General features: G+C 43.6%; 1 protein-coding gene and 1 non-coding gene across 2 annotated transcripts in view; both read right to left on the bottom strand.

Moving 5' to 3' along the window:
• Positions 1 to 20575, bottom strand: part of EPB41L4B (erythrocyte membrane protein band 4.1 like 4B) — a 152446-nt gene that overhangs the window by 20883 nt on the left and 110988 nt on the right. Inside the window, 4 exon segments of the mRNA XM_026456265.1 lie at positions 4917 to 5015; positions 8363 to 8430; positions 13250 to 13375; positions 18930 to 19048. Of these exon segments, the coding sequence (XP_026312050.1) occupies positions 4917 to 5015; positions 8363 to 8430; positions 13250 to 13375; positions 18930 to 19048 (412 nt within the window).
• Positions 862 to 970, bottom strand: LOC111536852. The gene has a single exon (XR_002729832.1). It is a non-coding gene; the product is annotated as a U6 spliceosomal RNA (small nuclear RNA).

The following is a 20575-nucleotide window of genomic DNA, read 5'->3' as shown; positions in this document are numbered from 1 at the left end:
CGCATAGCTAGTTAAGTGGAGGAGCGGGGTTAAAATTTCTTTTTACCTCATTTAAAAAATTATCACCTCAAGAGCATAGTTATTATTATTTAGTTTTATATAAAAGGTCATTTAAGGCCAGGCGTGGTGACTCACGCCTGTAATCCCAGCACTTTGGGAGGCCCAGGCGGGTGGATCATGAGGTCAGGAGATCGAGACCATCCTGGCTAACATGGTAAAACCCTGTCTCTACTAAAAATACAAAAAATTAGCCAGGTGTGGTGGTGGCGCCTGTAGTCCCAGCTACTCGGGAGGCTGAGGCAGGAGAATGGTGTGAACCCAGGAGGTGGAGCTTGCAGTGAGCTGAGATCGTGCCACTGCACTCCAGCCTGGGCGGCAGAGTGAGACTCTGTCTCAAAAAAAAAAAAAAAAAAAAAGTCATTTAAAATAAAAACAACAGCTCATTTTTCACAGAAGAGAGTCAACTGATACTGTCTAAAATTGAAAAAGACTCCAAATTCGTAATGGTTTTTTATCTTTTATCTTAGTTTAGATCTTATGGCCAAGAAGCATACCTAAAATTCAGCAAGTCTTCCAGTTTTACCTGTTTCTAAGGTAAACTCATGATAAAGTCACAAAACAACACTTTAATAAGTACAATTTTACATACAGAATGTTTTTTGCTTTGAAGTTGTTTCTTTCTAATTTAACAACATATAAGCATAGAAACTCGTCTAACATAACAGTCATCAACTATGAACCCTGGTTATTTTTGATTCTGGGAAATTGGCTACTTTTCTCTTCTATCTTGCCTATGTACTTTTTTCCCCTTTCTTTAATTTTTTTAAATTAACTTATACTTTATTATTTAATTAAAAACTTTTAAATATGAAATGCTTCACAAATTTGCACATCCACCTTGCGCAGTGGGGCCATGCTAATCTCCTCTGTATGGGTCCAATTTTAGTATATGTGCTTCCAAAGTGAGCACCATTGAATTTTTTTTAGACTTTTACGCTATGTTTAAATAAACAGTGAAGTTATATTTCTGGAAAAAAATAAAATAGCTCATCATTTTGTAAACATACTAGCTAGTATGCATAAAACATGACACTTTTGGCTGGGCACAGTGGCTCGTGCCTGTAATCCCAGCACTCTGGGGGGTCAAGGCGGCCAATTGCTTGAGCACAGGAGTCTGAGACCAGCCTGGGAAACATGGTCTGGTCTTGTCTCTACAAAAAATACAAAAATTAGCCAGACGTGGTGGCACCCCCCGGTAGTCTCAGCTTCTCAAAAGGCTGAGGTGGGAGGATCACCTGAGCTGAATCACCTGAGGCTGCAGTAGGCTGTGATCAACCACTGCACTCCAGCTTGGGGCAACAGCTGGAGGCCTTGTCTCCAAAAAAAAAAAAAAAACAAAAAAGATCTTTTCGCCTGCCTCAGACTCACTGTAGAGCCCCTCTACTTCTCCCTTCTCACTGCATGCACCAGCCAGTTTCCCTCCTTGTCATATTTCCAGGAAATAATGTGGCTGAGATTTTTGTTTGTACCTTTAAAAGCAGTGATTCGAAGACTTGTTCACAGCACCTGAATGTCACAATGCTTTTGATGGAGCCACCTAAAATCCGACTACACCTTATTCCAGCCTAGGAACTGGAAATATTACAACAGCCAAAAGGGTGATGTGTGCACACTAATCTGAATCTCAAAAATGATGATGCAAAAAATATTTTCCAGAAAATCAGAAATCTGAGTTTTCCCATTTATATTCCTTGATCACGTGCCAACTTTATCAATATCAAAGAGTTAAAGAGATGGGCAAAGGTTGGACATGGTGGCTCATGCCTGTAATCCCAGCACTTTGGGAGGCTGAAGTGGACGGATCACCTGAGGTCAGGAGTTCGAGACCAACCTGGCCAACATGGTGAAACCCTGTCTCTACTGAAAATACAAAAATTAGCTGGGCATGGTGGTGCACACCTGTAATCCCAGCTACTCAGGAGGCTGAGGCAGAAGAATCACGTGAACCTAGGGGGCGGAGGTTGCAGTGAGTTGAGACTGCGCCATTGCACTCCAGCCTGGGTGACAGAGTGAGACTCCACCTCAAAAAAATTTAAAAAATATATTTAAAAAAAGATGGGTAAATGAGTGGTAACCAGTGTCAAGGATTCGGTAACTCTTTATGGGACAATAACACGGGGAAAATTTCATCCATGAATGTTGCTATTTTCTACCGGGGAAAATGCTGTCATTCTTTGATTTTCAAAGCAGAATACTTTGGGACAGCTTAAGAAATACACATGTAAAGTTCAAGGTTTGAAAAAGAGTGTCCTTAAAAGAGGCAGTTTGATTAGCTGGGCACGGTGGCATGCGCTTATAGTCCCAGCTACTTGGGAGGCTGAGGCCGGAGAATCTCTTGAACCCAGGAGGCGGAGGTTGCAGTGAGCTGAGATTGTGCCACTGCACTCCAGCCTGGGCAACAGAGTGAGACTCTGTATCAAAAAAAAAAAAAAAGAGTGACTTTGGTGAGTTAGTGAAATTTTCTTTCCTTCTAGGTTATATATCAGACAGTCATTGTTTCAAATGTGATTATATCTCTCAAATGAGTGATAATAACATTTTGAGTTTCAAAATGTAAAAGGAATGGCAAGTTCTGCCAGCTTTATCCTCGAGGGAAGGAAACTGTCATGGCTTAATTGTCCGCCAGAGATCATTAGGACTGTTAATTATTTGAACTTTACTCGTTTTGGCTTTCCTGGGAAATGCAGCTGACCAGAAGTTTCTATGAAGGATAATGAGGTGGGAAATGTCTCCCTTAATATCTCCCATACATGTGTCTTTTCCTTTTCACAGCTACAAATGGCAGACCTGAGACAGCTGTTAGAGAATTGCATCCAGAATCCCGTTTTCTGTCCTACATTTTGCACTCTGGGTACCCCCTAAACTCCAACTTTCCTCAGAAGCTTCCAGGTCCTAGAGAAGAAAGAAAGGGCACCTCATCCTATGGCCAGGGCATTGGGGCTTTACCCACATTCTCTCATGTTAAGCCCCACAAAACTCCTCAGAGGCAGGTATTATCTCACCCATTTTACAGAGGAAGGAAAAGAGGATCACAGAGTCATTTTTCCAAGAGCTTACAGCTGTAAACTAGCCAGGGGCCTGACAGAAGCCTTTCCAACTCCAAAGTCCCCATGCTTTCCATTTGTCCAGAGATCCCCCTGCAGTTACTCTCTGACCAATGACACATCTAGGCACAGTACCCACACCATAGCTAAGGTCAAGAAATGGGAACTACAAGCTGGGTGCGGTGGCTCACGCCTGTAATCCTAACACTTTGGGAGGCCGAGGCGGGTGGATCACTTGAGGTCAGGAGTTTGAAACCAGCCTGGCCAACATGGTGAAACCCCGTCTCTACTAAAATACAAAAAAATTAGCTGGGCGTGGTGGCAGGTGCCTGTAATCCCAGATACTTGGGAGGCTGAGGCAGGAGAATTGCTTGAGCTCTGGAGGTGGAGGTTGCAGTGAGCCAAGATTTTACCACTGCACTCCAGCCTGGGTGACAGAGTGACAGAGCAAGATTCTGTCTCGAAAAATAAAAAATAAAAAAGAAAGAAAAGAAAAAAGGAAAAAGAAATGTGAACTACCATTGTGATAATTATTACAATTATTACTAGTACTCACCACCCTGACTACGGAAGTTATCATTCTGCTTTGGATTATAATTATTTGTGACTTTTGTCTTTCCCTCCAGTAAATTGTGACTCTTTGGATGGGAATTGTCAAAGTCACTTTACTATTCCCCAACGATGCCTAGAACAGTCAGGTGCACATGGACTCTGGTGATTCTGGGACACTTTGGGAAATGGCGCCTCCTACAGGTGTCAAAGCTCAGTGATCAGCTTTGGCTTTGTTGACAGACAGGGCTACCTTTTCATGGATATGCTGCGGAAAGCAGCTTCTGATGTGGCTTGCAACGATCCCCAACCTACTATTCACGCCCCTGTGTAATCCCTCCCCTTGAGTATGGGCTGGACACAGGGATTTGCTTCTAATGAACAGAATGTGGCAAAAGTGATAGGGGCTGAGCACAGTGGCTCACACCTGCACTTCGGGAGGTTGAGGCAGGCGGATTACTTGAAGTCAGGGGTTCTAGACCAGCCTGGCCAACATCGTGAAACCCCATCTCTACTAAAAATACAAAAATCAGCCAGGCGTGGTGGCTCACACCTGTAATCCCAACTACTTGGGAGGCGGAGGCAGGAGAATTGCTTGAACCTGGGAGGCGGATTGCAGTGAGCCAGCATCACACCACTGCACTCCAGCCTGGGTGACAGAGCAAGACTTTGTCTCAAAAAAAAAAAAAAAAAAAAAAAAGAAAAAAGTGATGGGATGTCAGTTCTGTGCATAGGTTACAAAAGACTGTGCCTTTGCCTTGCTGGCAGTCTCTCTGGCTCTTCTTGTGTGCTTTCTCTAGTGGAGAAAGCTGGAGAGACCTATGTGACTACAGGCTGAGGGCAACCTCTGTCCAACAGTCCTTGAGGACCTGATCCCTGTCAGCAACCGTAAGAATGAGCCTGCAGATGAGACTGCAGCCCTGACACCTTGAATGCAGCCTTGTAAGAGCCCCTGATACAGAAGACCCAGCTAAGCCATGCCCCAACCCCCACTCCACAGGAACTGTGAGATGATAAAGGTGGATTGTTTTAAGACACTAAGTTTGGGAGTAATTTATTACACAGTAGTCAACAATGAATCCTTATGCCAACTGTGGAAGGTTTTCAGGGAGAAAGGGCTAGTCTCATTGTTACCTAAATTGGAAATAAATGGAATTTGGGGGCTGCTCCCTGGGACTAGTCAGAGGGGCTAAGAAGCATTTGTACCTAAACATTTAGTCATCGTAGTTGTTTTAATTGAAAAAGTTGCAGTACAGAACTCACAAACTATACTGTCTTGTTAACTTCCTCACTCGGGGAGGCTTGATTTCCGGCTTTTCCGCAGCTGGCTGGGCAGTTTCCACACGAATAGGAATAGGACTTCTAGAGACACACCGAAAAAACAGAACAATACCATCAAAAAAGGTTTATGGTCTTGTTTTAGCCATAGGGACTGCTTTCTCAGTTAATGTACACCTTAATAACATTGATAGTCAAGAAATCCATTTCTTTGCCTTCTTGAATTCTACTCTACTTAGTTAATAATTATAATTATTTTTTAAAACCATAGAAAATCCAAACAGTAAGAAAAAAATCATAGGGAAAATATAGCAAGTGGGGGAACTAAACATAATTGAGGTACCAAATAAAATTTCTCTGCCCCCAAATAGTCACCCCTGCCCCCCAATATGAGGGGTGAACCAGATTGAGGGTTTGGCTCATAACCAGGTTTTGCCAGTAAAATGAAGAGAAAACTATGGATAACCTATTTTTAATTCCAAGTAATCTGGTAGCTATTCTATTTTAAACATAGCACAGACTATTTGCTTTTATTAAAAAAAAAAAAAAGATAAAGAACCATACTATACTTTATGTGAAAAATGCATAATCAGAAGACCTTTAGGGCTTGCTGTAACACATTTTAATTCCGTGTTTTGTGAAAATGCTAAAAATTAAGTTTCACTTTTATCTTTATTCAAGAATTTATTTCAGGTAACCAGTGGACCCTACTCAAAATAGTAATTTTAAGGAAAATGTTTAATGCATTTTTGTAGTGGTCATGACTAATTTCATTTTTTAAAAAATCAGTTCATTACCTCCTAGGACCAACAAGGCATTAAAACAAGTTGAGGTCCTTGAAAGGGGCCCCTGGCAAGTCAACTGACACTTCTGGGTCAGTGCTCACTATGGTGATAAGTACGTGGCCAGGGCCTAATAAATGCATGTTGAGGCTGGGCGCAGTGGCTCACACCTGTAATCCCAGCACTTTAGGAGGCTGAGGCAGGCGGATCACTTGTGGTCAGGAGTTTGAGACCAGCCTGGGCAACATCATAATACCCATTTCTACAAAAAGTACAAAATTAGCCAGGTATGGTGGAGCGTGCCTGTAGTCCCAGCTACTCAGGAGGCTGAGGTGGGAGGATCACCCGAGCCCAGGAGGTTGAGGCTGCAATGAGCCATGATTATGCTACTCCACTGCAGCCTGGATGACAGAGTGAGACCCTGTCAAAAAAAAAAAAAAAAAAGTATGTTGAATAAACACATGAATGAGAAAATAGAGGATCTGAGTCAATTCATCCTACACTTATGGTTTCCTCAAGCTGCGACTCCAGAGTAAAGGGAACATGGTCCCTGGAAGAACGTAGTCTATTGGGAGAACACATGAATTTGCTTGGGTGGAACAGTCAGCATCAGGGAAAGCTATGCGGAGGAATTTCCTCTTTCCAGATGGAGCGAAGGCCACAAAGATGAGAGGCAGAGTGGAGACCTGGCCAAACGCAGGGCACTAGAACTACTGTCCGGTGAGGTCTCAGTGGAAGAGCAGAGGGTTTTGACTGGAGGGAAAGTCGAGGCCAGGTCATATGGGGCCTCAGGCTGAGGAGTCTACACTGAAGGCAATGGACCTCAACTCTCTAAAGGTGTTAAGCAAAGGAGTGGCATAGTCAGATTTGCATTTTAGAAAGGTCCTTAGAACAATGAAGAGGACCCTGGTGAAAGGGAGGACAGAAGCATCTTAGAGGATCGTTGGCAGCAGTAAGCCCGGAAGACAATGAGGGCTCAAGGTATAGTCAAGAGGAGCAGAGGATGGATGTGGAAGGCAAAATGAAAGTCAAATTGCCAGGACTTGGTGACCAATTAGATGAGGGAATAAGGTAGGAGAAAAGCAAGGACTCCCAGTTTGCAGGCCTGGGTGAGGGGTAGGTAATAATACCATTGACTAACAATGGAAACCAGGTGAAGGTTAGTGGGGTGGAGTAGGCAGAGATGAATTAAGTTTTTGAAAAGCTCTGGAGGCAGCTGGGTATGTATCTCAGGAGTAAGACAAATTTATGCCAAGAACACAGATTGGGAATCATAAGGTGATATAGAGAAATGTTAGCTTTTATTTTTGGCATCAAGTATAATAATTCCCCAGAGCAGTGGTTCTAGATCACCTAGGTGCCTGTTAACATGATGATTCTTGTCTCTACTGGCACCCGCCAAACCCCCACCACACACATTCACACGAAGGATCCAAAAGGTCTGGAGTAGGACCCAGGAGTCTGTGTTTTTAAGAAGAGACTCTGATGCAGTGGTCCTTGGACCCATTTTGGGAAACTACCCTAAGGAGACCCCGCTGGTGTTAGTAAACCACAGGGTGGCAGTGAAGCCACCGCCACCATGCCAAGAAGGAAAGAGTTCCTGTTCACTGTGAGATCAGGGGAGGAAGGGCTTCCTCTGGGTTTGGGGTGGTGGTGGCCCGGAAGCTTTAAAGAACAAGTGTAGGGGATGGGAGGAGGGTGGATGATGAGAAATTACTTAATGGGTACAATGTACATTATTTGAGTGATGGATATTCTAAAAGCTCAGACTTCACTACTGTGCAATCTATGCACAGATCCAACTTACACTTGTGCCCCATACATTTATACAAATAAAAAATAGGCTAGGTGTGGTGGCTCACACCTGTAATCTCAGCACTTTTGGAGGTCGAGGTGGGTGGATCGCTTAAATCAGGAGTTCAAGACCAGCCTGGCCAACATAGTGAAGCCCTGTCTCTACTACAATTACAAAATTTCGCTGGGAACGGTGGTGCATACTTGTAATCCCAGTTACTTAGGAGGCTGAGGCACAAGAATCACTTGAACCTGGGAGGCAGAGGTTGCAATGAGCCGAGATTGCACCACTGCACTCCAGCCTGGACAACAGAGGGAGACTCTATCTAAATAAATAAATAAATAAATAAATAAATAAATAAATAAATAAATAAATTTTTTAAAGGAACATATGTGGCCCCAGCACTGGCAAGAAGCTCAGCAGGCAGGGCACATCAATGGGCTAAGGGAAGCTGGGCCAAGGCCAACCTGAAGTTGCGAGCAGAAGCCAGGTCGTGAAGGGCCTCCTGCACTCTGTTAAAGAGTTGGGATTCCATTCTGAGCATAAACGGAGCCTTTAAAGGACTTTAAGCGAGGGGATGGCAAGGTGAAGTTCACATGCTTGAGTGACAACCTCAAGTGATTGATTTCTTTGTTAACGCATCAGGCAGAGATATTAAAACTGAGAATAAGCAACATTTTTGAGGCTTGCAGAAAGTTGGTTAAGCCAGTCTTTTTTCCATCTCTTTGGGCTCGTATTCTCTGTTTTATTTGTCCTCTGATTTTATCAGCTAATGCCCTCATGAGTAATGTTTCATGGATAATGTTGATGATATAGAGAATATCATTTCCCCATTCAGACAAGGAGCAACAGACCTTACATTAGCGTCCTGAAGACTGGATTTCTTATTGATATTTACAAACATTGATTCCTCTTTTCCACCCTGTTAAAGAAAGTATTCAGGTTAGTCAAAACTGAATATGTTGGCATGCAAAAAAAATGTTTTCAAGTCTCTTACATTCAAAAGATTACAGAAATTGGCAAGTGGACCAAAGAGGTAATTCACCAAGTATTCAATCAATAGAGAATCTTGCTCTGGTGTTTATATATGTTCACAAAAAATGTTTTCCTGAGTAATGGGATTAAGACAATCATTCAGATGCAATCAATTCTTCCATTCATGCTTTTATTGAACACCTGCTACGTGCCAACTCATGCTTGAATTAGAAAGGGATAGTGTGGGAAAAGCCAAACCCGCAGTTTAATCCCTCACCTCACAGTTTAGGTCAGGAATAATAATCAGCTCTATGTTCACATAGCACTTACAGTTTACAAAGGAATTTGGAATCTGTCCTTTCACATCAGCATAACAACCATAACAGCTTGGCAGGAATCACGTCATATGATTTTGAGAGAAACCTTGTCCTCCTCCCTCTGATGAGTCCCACAAAGAATGGTGGGGAAAGAAGAGACACCCACTCAGCCAGCCAGGCCAGCTGACCACACGCGAGTGGTCAATGGAACATGCAGAGGCCTGCAGCCCTCACACCCATCACAACATGCAGAGCTCGGCCTCTGTTCTAAATACATGTTGAGCAAAGATTTCAAGCCTACTGGCTTGGAGGACATGGCATTATTATCCTGTCAAGATTGCTCACATATAGATCCAGTCTTACATCCTAATCACAGCCTTTTTAATTTTTGTTTTTGATTTTTTATTTCTTGGGACAGGGTGTGTTCTCTTGCTCAGGCTAGAGTGCAGCAGCACGATCACAGTTCACTGCAGCCTTGACCTCCCGGGCTCAGTCAATCCTCCTGCCTCAACCTCCAGAGTAGCTGTGACTACGGGCTCACACCACAATGCACAGCTAATTTTTTTCATATTTTTTTGTAGAAACAAGGTTTCGCCATGTTGCCTAGGCTGGTCTTGAACTTCTGGTCTCAAGCGATCTGCCCACCTTGGCCTCCCAAAATGCTGGAATTACAGGCATGAGCTACCACACCCAGCCAAAGCCTTTATTTTTTTTAGACGGAGTCTTGTTCTGTCACCCAGGCTGGAGTGCAGTGGTGAGATCTCGGCTCACTGCAAGCGCCGCCTCCTGGATTGACACCATTCTCCTGCCTCAGCCTCCTGAGTAGCTAGGACTACAGGTGCCCGCCACCATTCCTGGCTAATTTTTTGTAGTTTTAGTAGAGACGGGGTTTCACTGTTTTAGCCAGGATGGTCTCGATCTCCTGACCTCATGATCTGCCTGCCTCAGCCCCCCAAAGTGCTGGGATTACAGAAGTAAGCCACTGCACCTGGCCCCAAAGCCTTTTTTAAGAGTTAGCAACAGATAGTACCATTGGTCTGTTTGACTTCTGCTTCCTTTCCTTATACTTTCACTGTGCACTGATGCCAACAGGAGATTAACACTTAAACCCCTAGCAGTATACTTGGCTGGGCATCAACCTCCTCTCCCTCCATCACAACCCCTCCAAGCCCTCTAAACCATGAATTCCCAAAGCACGCTTCTGTGTTCCTGTGAATTTCAGTTCTACAGATAACAGTAAGAGCTACTTTACAAAGTGTTCTATGGCCAGTTAGGTGTGCAAGAAAGTAAAACAGGCTTCTTTCCTGCAGGACTTTTCAGAGCCTATAAGAAGCTGATGTGCACTGGGACTGTCCCATGGGATTTCGTGTGCAGCATTTCCAGAATTATCAGGGAGCATCCCGTGGGGCTTGTGTTCCTTACATCTTGGGAAACACTGCTGTCAAATTACTGACTTCACACTCCCCCGCTTTTTTCCTGCTTTCATGCCCTTCCACTATGTCTTTTTGGCTAGGAAATGTGTTCTTACCTATTTCTCATCTCTTCCCTATACTTTACAAAATGGAATATTTTCCATATACTGCACTTCTCCAATGGAGCAGAAATATGGGTCCTCCACAGATAATACCTGCAGCATGGGGTTATTGGGAATACATTACAACTTTCTAATGTAGATAATTACAGCTTTGTAAATTGCAAAATATGTGTCAGTTTTGTTTGTTCTGTGATAGTATAAAAATGGCATACCCGAAATCAATGAAGGTAGACTGAAAATAAAGAATTTGTGACTATACCCTTGATATTCCTGAGTTTGTGATGGGAAATAAACCCGACCATCCTCTAAAAAGGGCAACCACTGTTATCTGTAAGCAATCAGTGCCCCCAGCACACAGATCATCTCATGTAATCTTCACCATAACCTGATAGATGTTGTATCTCCATTTTCACATGAGAGAATTAAGGCCCAGAGAGGTTGACAAACAAGCTTAAGATGACTTTCCTGATCAATCATAGATCAAGGTTCAAAGTCAGACCATCTGACTTTGAAACTTGTGTTCTACATCTTACTGCCTCCTGTTTATATCACAACCCCCAAATAAAAGACATTTTGTAAGCTTTCCCTTGACTTTCATGGTGTGTTCTGGAAGGACCTAAATTATTCAGATTGCTACATATATAAATGGAAGTAATAATAGAAGAGATTACTGAGTATTTACTTTATCCTTGGCAACATAAGCATACACATTAGGTTTATAAGGAATGAAGAAGATAACTTTTAACATTTATTTCTTATTTTTTATTTAATTAATTAATTTATTTGTTTATTTCTTGTGAGATGGAGTCTCGCTGTGTTACCCAGGCTAGAGTGCAATGAAACAATCTCGGCTCACTGTAGACTCCACCTCCTGGGTTCAAGCAAGTCTCCTGCCTCAGCCTCCCGAGTGGGGGGACGATAGGCACGCACCACCACACCTGGCTAAGTTTTGCATTTTTAGTAAAGACAGGGCTTTGCCATGTTGGCCAGACTACTCTCAAACTCCTGGCCTCAAGTGATCCACCCACCTTGGCCTTCCAATGTGCTGGGACTACAGGCATGAGCCACTGTGCCCAGGCTGAAGAAGACAGTTATATATTTTTCTGATGAAATCATGGACTGCAGCTTTTTTTTTTTTTTTTTTTTTTTTGAGACGGAGTCTTGCTCTGTCCCCCGGGCTGGAGTGCTGTGGCCGGATCTCAGCTCACTGCAAGCTCCGCCTCCCGGGTTTCCGCCATTCTCCTGCCTCAGCCTCCCGAGTAGCTGGGACTACAGGCGCCCGCCACCTCACCCAGCTAGTTTTTTGTATTTTTTAGTAGAGACGGGGTTTCACCATGTTAGCCAGGATGGTCTCGATCTCCTGACCTCGTGATTCGCCCGTCTCGGCCTCCCAAAGTGCTGGGATTACAGGCTTGAGCCACCGCGCCCGGCCTGGACTGCAGCTTTTTATAATATTTCCAGGACAAGGATGGCAAGTGGGCTTCTACCTGAGTGGCAAATCTGATCAACAGGTGGTACCTCCTTGGAATACCCACCATGCAGGAAATGATTCTGAGGCTGCATTTAGGGTCACAGGGAAAGAGTCATGGTCCACCGGGACACCTGTTATGAGTTCAAATGGGAGAATTTATGGCAGCTATTAAACTAGCAACTTTTAACTCCAAGTCCACCTGCCAAACGTCTATTTTATGGAGCTGGCCCAATGGCCTGCAGACCTCAGGTCTGCTTTGCCAGTTGACTCCATGATAGGTTCTGTCCATATGGGGCGCTCGTGGGAGGAATGTGCTCCTTCCTGTCTGCTGTCTGCTTCCTGCTCCTGCGAGTCACCCCAGCCTTGCTGCTTCATGTGGGCAGCAGCAGTTCCTCCTGCAGTCACAGCTGAATAGAATACAATTTGCAGTTTTCCAACACTGGCAGATCCAGCTGCACGGTGTCCACCTCAGACATATCAGCACCAGCCAGCTGATGTCCCCTCCTCAGTCTGAGTCCAGGCCCCACAGGCATGTCTTAAGAGCTCAGAAATGCCAGCGCCAGGCACAGTGACCCCTGCTTAGAAGTCAGTCTGAGTTTAGTCTCCACAGGGTTTCTCCTTCAAATTCTAAATTTTAATGTTGACAGCATCTCTGTTCCCTCCACTGTAGGGATGGAAAGTGCTGCCTGCAGTTACTATCTCTGGCACCTTAGAGTAGTGTGACTCAAAATGTGGTCCTGTGGGCTTGTTAGAAATGCATATTCAGGCTGGCACCGTGGCTCACGCCTGTAATCCCAGCACTTTAGGAGGCTGAGGGGGAGGATTGCTTAAGTCCAGGAGTTCAAGACCAGCCTGGCCAACATGGTAAAACCCTGTCTCTACAAACAGTACAAAAATTAGCTAGGTGTGGTGGCGCATGCCTGTAGTCCCAGCTACTTGGGAGGCTGAGGCAGGAGGATTGATTGAGCCTGTGAGGTTGAGGCCGCAGTGAGCCATGATCCCACTACTGCAGCCCAGCCTTCACAACAGAGTGAGACAGGAAAAAAAAAAAAAAGGAAGGGAGGAAGGGAGGGGGGGGGGGGGGGGGGGAGGGGGGGGGAGAAAAGAGGAGAGGAGAGGAGGGGAGAGGAGAGAAGAGGAATATTCATGAGCCCCCACCCCAATTTACCAAATCTCCAGGAACAGGGCCGTTTTCCAGGTGACCTATGCACAATAACATTTGAGAACTGTTGCCTTCAAGTTCTCTTTTTACCCTTTTATGGACCTAATTCTTTTATATGAAAACCTTGGTTCACATATCAGGTATGGTTCACATATCCGGTTCCCATCTCCTGACTGGACCCTGACTGACACAGCATCTCAGTCCTATGGTGCCTCTTTCTTCTCTGTGGCATCGAGGAAATCCTATAACATGAAATCAAAGGAATGTATGCATTCTGCACACCTGGATGTTCACTCGGGAAGCATTTTCCAACTGGGCTTTCAGAATGTTACACTTCACATGATCTGCCACAGGGGAAGGCAAAAGTGGAGTCTGAAGAGTTTTCTCTGAGACTTTCTTTTCTTCAGCCTGAGACAAACCAAAATACAAGCAGCAGATTGTAAACAAAGACAGAAACATGTGCATTAACTTTTCCCAATAATCATAACTGCATATAACACATAGACCTACATACATAGAGAGGAGTGTCACCAACTCCTTATATTTTTATCAGTGCTTTACTATTTGCAAAGGATTCCCAGGCACAGCATCTCATTCCCTCGTGAAATAGGGTGAGGACCTACCAGAAGCCAGGGTAAAAGTTCAAAGAAAGGAAAAGGCTCTTTCAACATCATGGGGTAAGAGCCAGCGGCAGAACTGGACATCTCCTGGTCCAAGTCTCCTAACCTCAGTCCAGTGCTATTTTCCCCATAACTGCCATCTCTTACCTAGAAAGATTCAATTCTGTGACTTGTTGGGTCCAGGGGAAGGGTACAAAATATTCAGTGGCAGTTTGACAACAAATCTGGCAGAAAATTGTGATTTTCAACAAGAAATTTATATCTGTTACCTTACTGTAGAGTGTCTTGCACTTCAGTAATTTACACAACCTTTGTAATTTTTGCCATATCTTATGTATTCACAGAACACATATCTATAATTCATGTGATCCGGTTAAGGTGAATTACCCTGGGACCATCTATTTGAACTGTGTTCAAAGCAATAATATCTTTGAAATTATAGGTTTTATGACTATTACATTTATTATAAGAAACATGATATTTATATCACTATTAATATAAAAAGTACTCATCCATGTGTACAACCTGAAATCATCTTTGATGGTATACACACCACATTTTGGGAAATACGGTCTTATTGTTAACCATGCCTATTGTGGTCATTTCATATCCCAGTGCTAATATGGTACCCAGCACATAGTACATGTCCAATAAATATGTACTAAAGAAGATCATGATAATATACAGTCATTATTAGAAGAGACGTGTTTAATAAGAAAGGCATAGGACTGTGTGATTGCTAGAGGTCAGTTCAGTAATATTAGGACTAAATGTGACATATCAGCCACCATGTACCAGAGCAAGAATCAAATGCCCTAAAGCTCTCAAGTTCTACAAGTTCCAACATTAATCTTATTCACTAATTAAGAAGTCCTAGTGAGCATGTTGGTACGCACCAAGTGCTATGAAAGCTAGAGGAAGTATAGAGCAACTGGCCAGCTAACATTGTTTAATAAAGAAATGAGGTAGAGTTTCCCAGGGGCACCTCTGAACATATGGAGAAGCATTTGGTAGACCAAGCAGAACTCTCCAATTTTATGTAATAGCAAGACAGGCAGAGACAGATTTGAATCTCAGCTTTGTCACTTACCCGGACCATTAAAAAAAAAAAAAAAAGATCATGGGCTGGGCACGGTGGCTCACACTTGTAATCCCAGTGCTTTGGGAGGCCAGGGTGGGTGGATCGCTTGAGCCCAGGAGTTGGAGACCAGCCTGGGAAACACAGCGAAACCCCATCTCTACTAAAAACAGAAAAATTAGGAGGGCGTGGTGGCCAGAACCTACAATTCCAGCTACTCGGGATAATCACCTGAGCTGAGGGGCGGAGGTTGCAGTGAGCCAAGATTGCGCCACCACACTCCAGCATGGGCAACAGAGCAAAACCCTGTATCAAAAAAAAAAAAAAAAAAAAAAGATGCTGATTATAAAAAGAAAAACAATGCCAGTGGCCAACATATACTGAGAGCTTACTATGGGTTAGCCACTGACTATGCATTTCATATGCATGTCTCACCGAGTCCCCTCATGTAATCATCTCATTTCAAGGTAGCTACTATCATTATCCCCATTTTATAGATACAAAAAACAAAGCAGAGAGATGGTAAGTCACTTGCCCATAGTCACACAGGAAGTAGCAGAGGAGCCAAGACTGATAGCCAGAAATGGTGACGTTGGTTACTCCAAAGCCAGAGCTCCTGACTAGTCAATCATACCGCTTCCCCTTAAATTCTCTAAATCTGTTTCTTTCTTCATAAGACTGTTATGATGCTCAAGGGAGAAAAACAGATATAAATGGTATTTTCAGGTTAGATTCTTTAGTTACCAAATATATATAACCAAAAATACCATTTATATCAAAAAGAGCATCGGATGTGAGAACACTAATGATCGACCCTGAGCTATCAATTGTTCCTGAGCCGCCAAGTTGAATTTGAAGAAATCTGGCTCATTTGACTGGATTCATTATCCTGAGGGCCTCCACTTTCTCCTTCAGGCAAATAAGTAACATTTATTTTGAAAGGTGAGGTTTACAGTATACCCTTAAGATAATTTATCTTGTGTTTGTAAATCCTGTTACATCAAGATAATTGAATGGATATTTCACTGGTGCATGAAGAGATAATTTTAAAATTAGATTTAATTTTTCGGGATGGTATGCTGACATACGGGAGTCAAATTGGTTATAAAGCCCATTTGAGGCTTTTGACAATTGCTTAAGGGGAAGTAGTTACACTGGCAGTAATGACCGAAGACCCACTTCAAAAAATAGAATGTTGCTAAAATAAGAACGAAAAATTTGCGTCGATATTCCCCTTGAATTTACTCATTCTAAACTGCTTTTTTGGACATAAAATTCAACCTGGCTCGTTATTGTTCATTCTGGACAAAGCAAGACCTGTAATATTCTGCTATATGAACTGACGCAGGTGAAGGTCAATATACGTTTTGGAAAATGTGTGCATTGTTACATGAATTTGTATAAAAGATACCTCTATGGGAGATAAGCATCTGGGTTCCAAGACCGTATCATTCCTGCCTAGAGGATGGCTTCAAGAACATTGTGCTTTCTCTTTTCCTGTGACTGTAATTTGTATTTCATGTTCAGTCAATTTGAATTGTTCAATATGGGATTACAGATTTCAAAACATAGACATGAATGACAATTAGGCTTTGATATTATTATAGTTGGAAATAGTCCATTTGTTTGGGGATATTGTTTGGGGATAAAGAAATGACCAGATGCATATTTAAATTGTTTATACAAATTGTTTACACATCTAAAATCTGATAATTAAATTATTGTGTTAATTTTGGGCATAAACTTTGGAATTGGACAGTGAAAATGGCTCCCAATTTTGGTGCCATGATCGGAAGTGAGAAGTGAGGTCTGTTGCAAGAAATGTTTCATGAATGATAACAACAACAACAACAAAAAAGTGTGGCCAGGCACAGTGGTTCACACTTGTAATCCCAGCACCTTGGGAGGCCGAGGCGGGTGGATCACTTGAGGCCAGGAGTTCAAGACTAGTCTGGCCAACATGGTGAAATCCTGTCTCCACTAAAAATATAAAAATTGGCCAGGTGTGGTGGCACATGCCTGTAATCCCAGCTACTTGGGAGGCTGAGGCAGGAGAAATGCTTGAACCTGGGAGGCGGAGGTTGCAGTGAGCTGAGATCATGCCACTACACTCCAGCCTCGGAGACAGAGTGAGACTCCATCTCAAAAAACAAACAAACAAACAAACAAACAAAAAACCTCAAAGTGTGAAGGAATATATTTTGCATGTGTGTGTGTCAGGACAAAGCCAAAATTATCTGTACAATCACATCACTCTAGCTTACTTGATTACTAATGCATTTCTTTTTTCTTTTCTTTTCTTTTCTTTTTTTTTTTTGAGAGGAAGTCTCACTCTGTCACCCAGGCTGCAGTGTAGTGGCAGGATCTCAGCTCACTGCAACCTCTGCCTCATGGGTTCAAGCGATTCTTCTGCCTCAGCCTCCTTAGTAGCTGGGATTACAGGTGCCTGCCACCACATCTTGCAGTTTTTGTACTTATAGTAGAGATGGGGTCTCGCCATGTTGCCCAGGCTGGTCTTGAACTCCTGACCTCAAGAGATCCACCCGCCTCAGCCTCCCAAAGTGCTGGGATTACAGGCATGAGCCACCATGCAGGCCAATTTCTTTGAGTGGAGGAGATAGGAAGGGAGTTGTAACTTGACCTCCAGGGATAACCCACAGGTGTCTCAGCTAGGCCTTCACCCAGAGCAAACCACTATTGTCAATGCCCCACCAGTAGTCATGGCAACTGCAAATCACTATAGAGCTTATGAATTCTGTGCTACACTATATGCTGTATTTCCTTGCAAAATATTTTTGGATTTTGCCAAACTCTGGATAAGCCCCCATTAAAACCATTTATTGTGTATACTGCAGAAGAAAAGTTGAAAACCAGGCAACTAAGAGAAAAAAGACCAATCGGGGGCACATGTTGCATTGGGTTGAATCCCTAGTAGCTAGGGTAAGCCTGCTCAATAAAGATTTGTTGACTGAACGGCTATCAGAGCCATCCTGCAGGAGGAATTCTCTCTAGCTGGCCATCACGGAGGGTGGTATAGAAAAAAAAGTGAATGAGCAGGGCTTTGAAAGTTAAACTTGAAGTTGGGGTTCATTAGTAATCAAAGGAACCACAGGCCGCCCTGCTGAGGGATTATGGGAAAGGTCAGGGACAGGAAGGGCAGGAGGTATAACCTTCCCATGCTGCACAGGGCAGTTCTTCCAAATTCTTCCTATTCCCTCTCATAAAGGGACAAAGCTAAGCATCAAAGTGGAAGAAAGGAGCCATGAATGAAAAAGATTCTTCCTTTGGGGATTTAAAAATTAAAATGTATGTACAACAGTGGTTCTCAACTAGGGAGATTTTGCCCTTCTGAGAACATCTGGCAATGTCTGGAGACATTTTCGGTTGTCACAACTGGATGGGGGTCCCTAGTGTCATTTAGTGTGTGGTGGCTGCAAAACATTTTACAATGCATAGGACTGCCACTGCAAAAAAAGAGTCATCAGGTCAAAATGTTGCTAGTGCCAAAGTTGAGAAACGCTGGCAAAGAAAACGAGGAAGCATGTTGGAGTGCAAAGGACACTGGATGGAGAGTCAAAGGCTTTGCAACCTTGTGAAGGGCCTTGTGACTTTGAGAAAGTCATTTCTCTTCTTCTGGTCTGAGACATTGAGAAGGCTGTCAAGGGCTGTGCAACCCTGAGAAAGGCATTTCCCTTCCTCTGGTCTGAGACATTGAGAAGGCTGAACTAAATGACCGACTGAATCCAGCAGTGCTATGTATCATTCTAAGATAAAATTTGGCTTTTATAAGGCTGCCCATTTGGATGTAAGAATAGGTCTAGCCAAAAGGGGGCCTGGCTTCTGCCCTGTCTCCTCCTGTCTCCCTATCTTAGTCCCTCCCTTCCTTCCTCCTGCAAATAGTTACTGAACATCTACAATGTGCTAGGCATTGTCAGAGGGAGACAGAGGGCTAGAAATGGAAAGCAGTAAGTGTGGATGCTCCCTCTGGAGCTTTCGGTCTAGTAGGAGGGAGAGACAACTAACAAACAGATCTAGCCTGTTGGGCAAAACACTGGGAACGACGTCTAATGCTATAATTCACCCAAAAGGAAGGTAAGTAAATATTTGCTCCTAAAGGACAGACTGAACAGAAGTGTCAGGAAAGATGGAATAGAGATCCCTCCAAGGCAAAGGCACTTGGTTTAGCAGGCAGGCTAGGGTAGTAATCAGAGGTTTGATGTTAGCACCAAGTCCATGGTCAGTGCCGAGCCCCAGCCCTTGGCACCTTGTTTATGTTGATGTGCAGAGGAGGCCAGGGTCCAGCAGCCTTCACAGTTTCCAGTTCCAGCTTCTTTAGATGGGCAGCGGCTTCACTGAACAAGGCAGGTGTTCCTGGACTCAGTTCTACAAAGCAGCCAGGAGAAATAAAGAAGGAAAGGTTGAAAGGATGGATAGATATAGGGGAAAAGGGACACTTGCCAGCGCCTGATTCCCAGCACCCTTTCTGCCGGCCTCCTCCTCCTCCAGCAGCTCTCAAGCCTTGAGTACTCATCAGCTGACGGGGTATGAGAATATCTGAGGTCAAGGTTTCAAGGTCTAACTGCCCCATACATGAGCTGGACGCCCCTGGGTAAGTTGTTTTGCCTCTCTGACCCTCTGAGCCATTTAAAAATGAAAATAAAATTACTTACCTTGCAGGGTTGCTGTGAATATCAAATGAAGTCATTTATGTATAAATGCTTTAAAAATGGGAAAGCACCATGCAAACTGAAAAGACTGGTGTTCAGGCTGACAGGCATATAATGTGCCCTTAAAAGCCATGTTATGTTCCTAAAATCAAATCCATTGATGTTTAGTTTTGTGCTACTTTGGATTTATTTGCCACTACTTCTCCTTCTAGCTTGAATTTACTCATTAATACATTAAATATGCATTAAATATTAAATATTCATTACATATTAGAACTTGTGCCAAGTATCATTAGCAACTGGGATCTGGGAGCTGAAAGAAAGAGACACAATTTTAATCTAATGGGGATGACAGACACATGTGGAGATATTCAGAAGAAGACCAAGAAAAGGTTTATTTAATTGCTATAAGAGCAAGATGGAAGGTACTCCAAAGCCAGGAATTGAGGACGGGTGTTAAAGAACATTTCACTGACAAGCAAACATTTGAATGGGCTGCTAAGGGATGTATAGGAGTCCACCAAGGTGGGGAAAAGTATTCCAGGCAAAGGGAACAGCAGGTGCAAAGGACAGAGGCGAGACCCAGCAGAGTATTTTGTAAGAAGAGAGTAGTTCCATGTAGCTAAAGTATGGTGAGGAGTGGAGGGAAGAATGAAGACCTTGGCAGGGGTCAGGATATGCAGGTCTGTGTACGACCCTGCTCAGAAGCAAGGACTTTATCCCAGACAGTAAAGAGCTAATGAAAGGTCTTATGGCATGTGGTCAGAGTTATGGGGTGAGAACTATGACTTTGGCAGCTACTATTTGGAGATTGTCCTGGAGCAGGTGCCTGTTAGGAGGCTGTTATGGTTATCTAGATATACAAAGGTGAAGCAGGGACTAGGGCATGGGCAGTGTGGATAGTGATGAGGGACAGAGTTCTGATTCTTCAATACCAAGTGGGTGTCGAGTTTCCATTACCAGCTCAGCTGACACAGAGTTGTTCCCTGTGGCCCCAAGGTGAAGGTTGGATGGCTCATCCTGTCTCACCAGCTCACAGACTCATGCAAAATCAGAGCTGGAAGATTCCTTGGTCATCATCTCAATACCCTCTACCCCATTTCATGGATGAGAAAATTGAAGATCAAAGAGGGGACTCAGTTCGAGGGTGAGAGATAAAATCGAAGCCTCCACTTCAGTACTTCCCTTCCCTTCCCCCCTCCTTCCTTCCTTCCTTCCTCCCTTCCTTCCTTCCTCCCTTCCT

The sequence above is a fragment of the Piliocolobus tephrosceles genome, chromosome 14 (genome assembly GCF_002776525.5).
Source record: "Piliocolobus tephrosceles isolate RC106 chromosome 14, ASM277652v3, whole genome shotgun sequence".
NCBI lineage: Eukaryota > Metazoa > Chordata > Mammalia > Primates > Cercopithecidae > Piliocolobus > Piliocolobus tephrosceles.
Note: the sequence above shows the minus strand (reverse complement) of the source record. Positions and strands in the feature narration are given on the sequence as shown.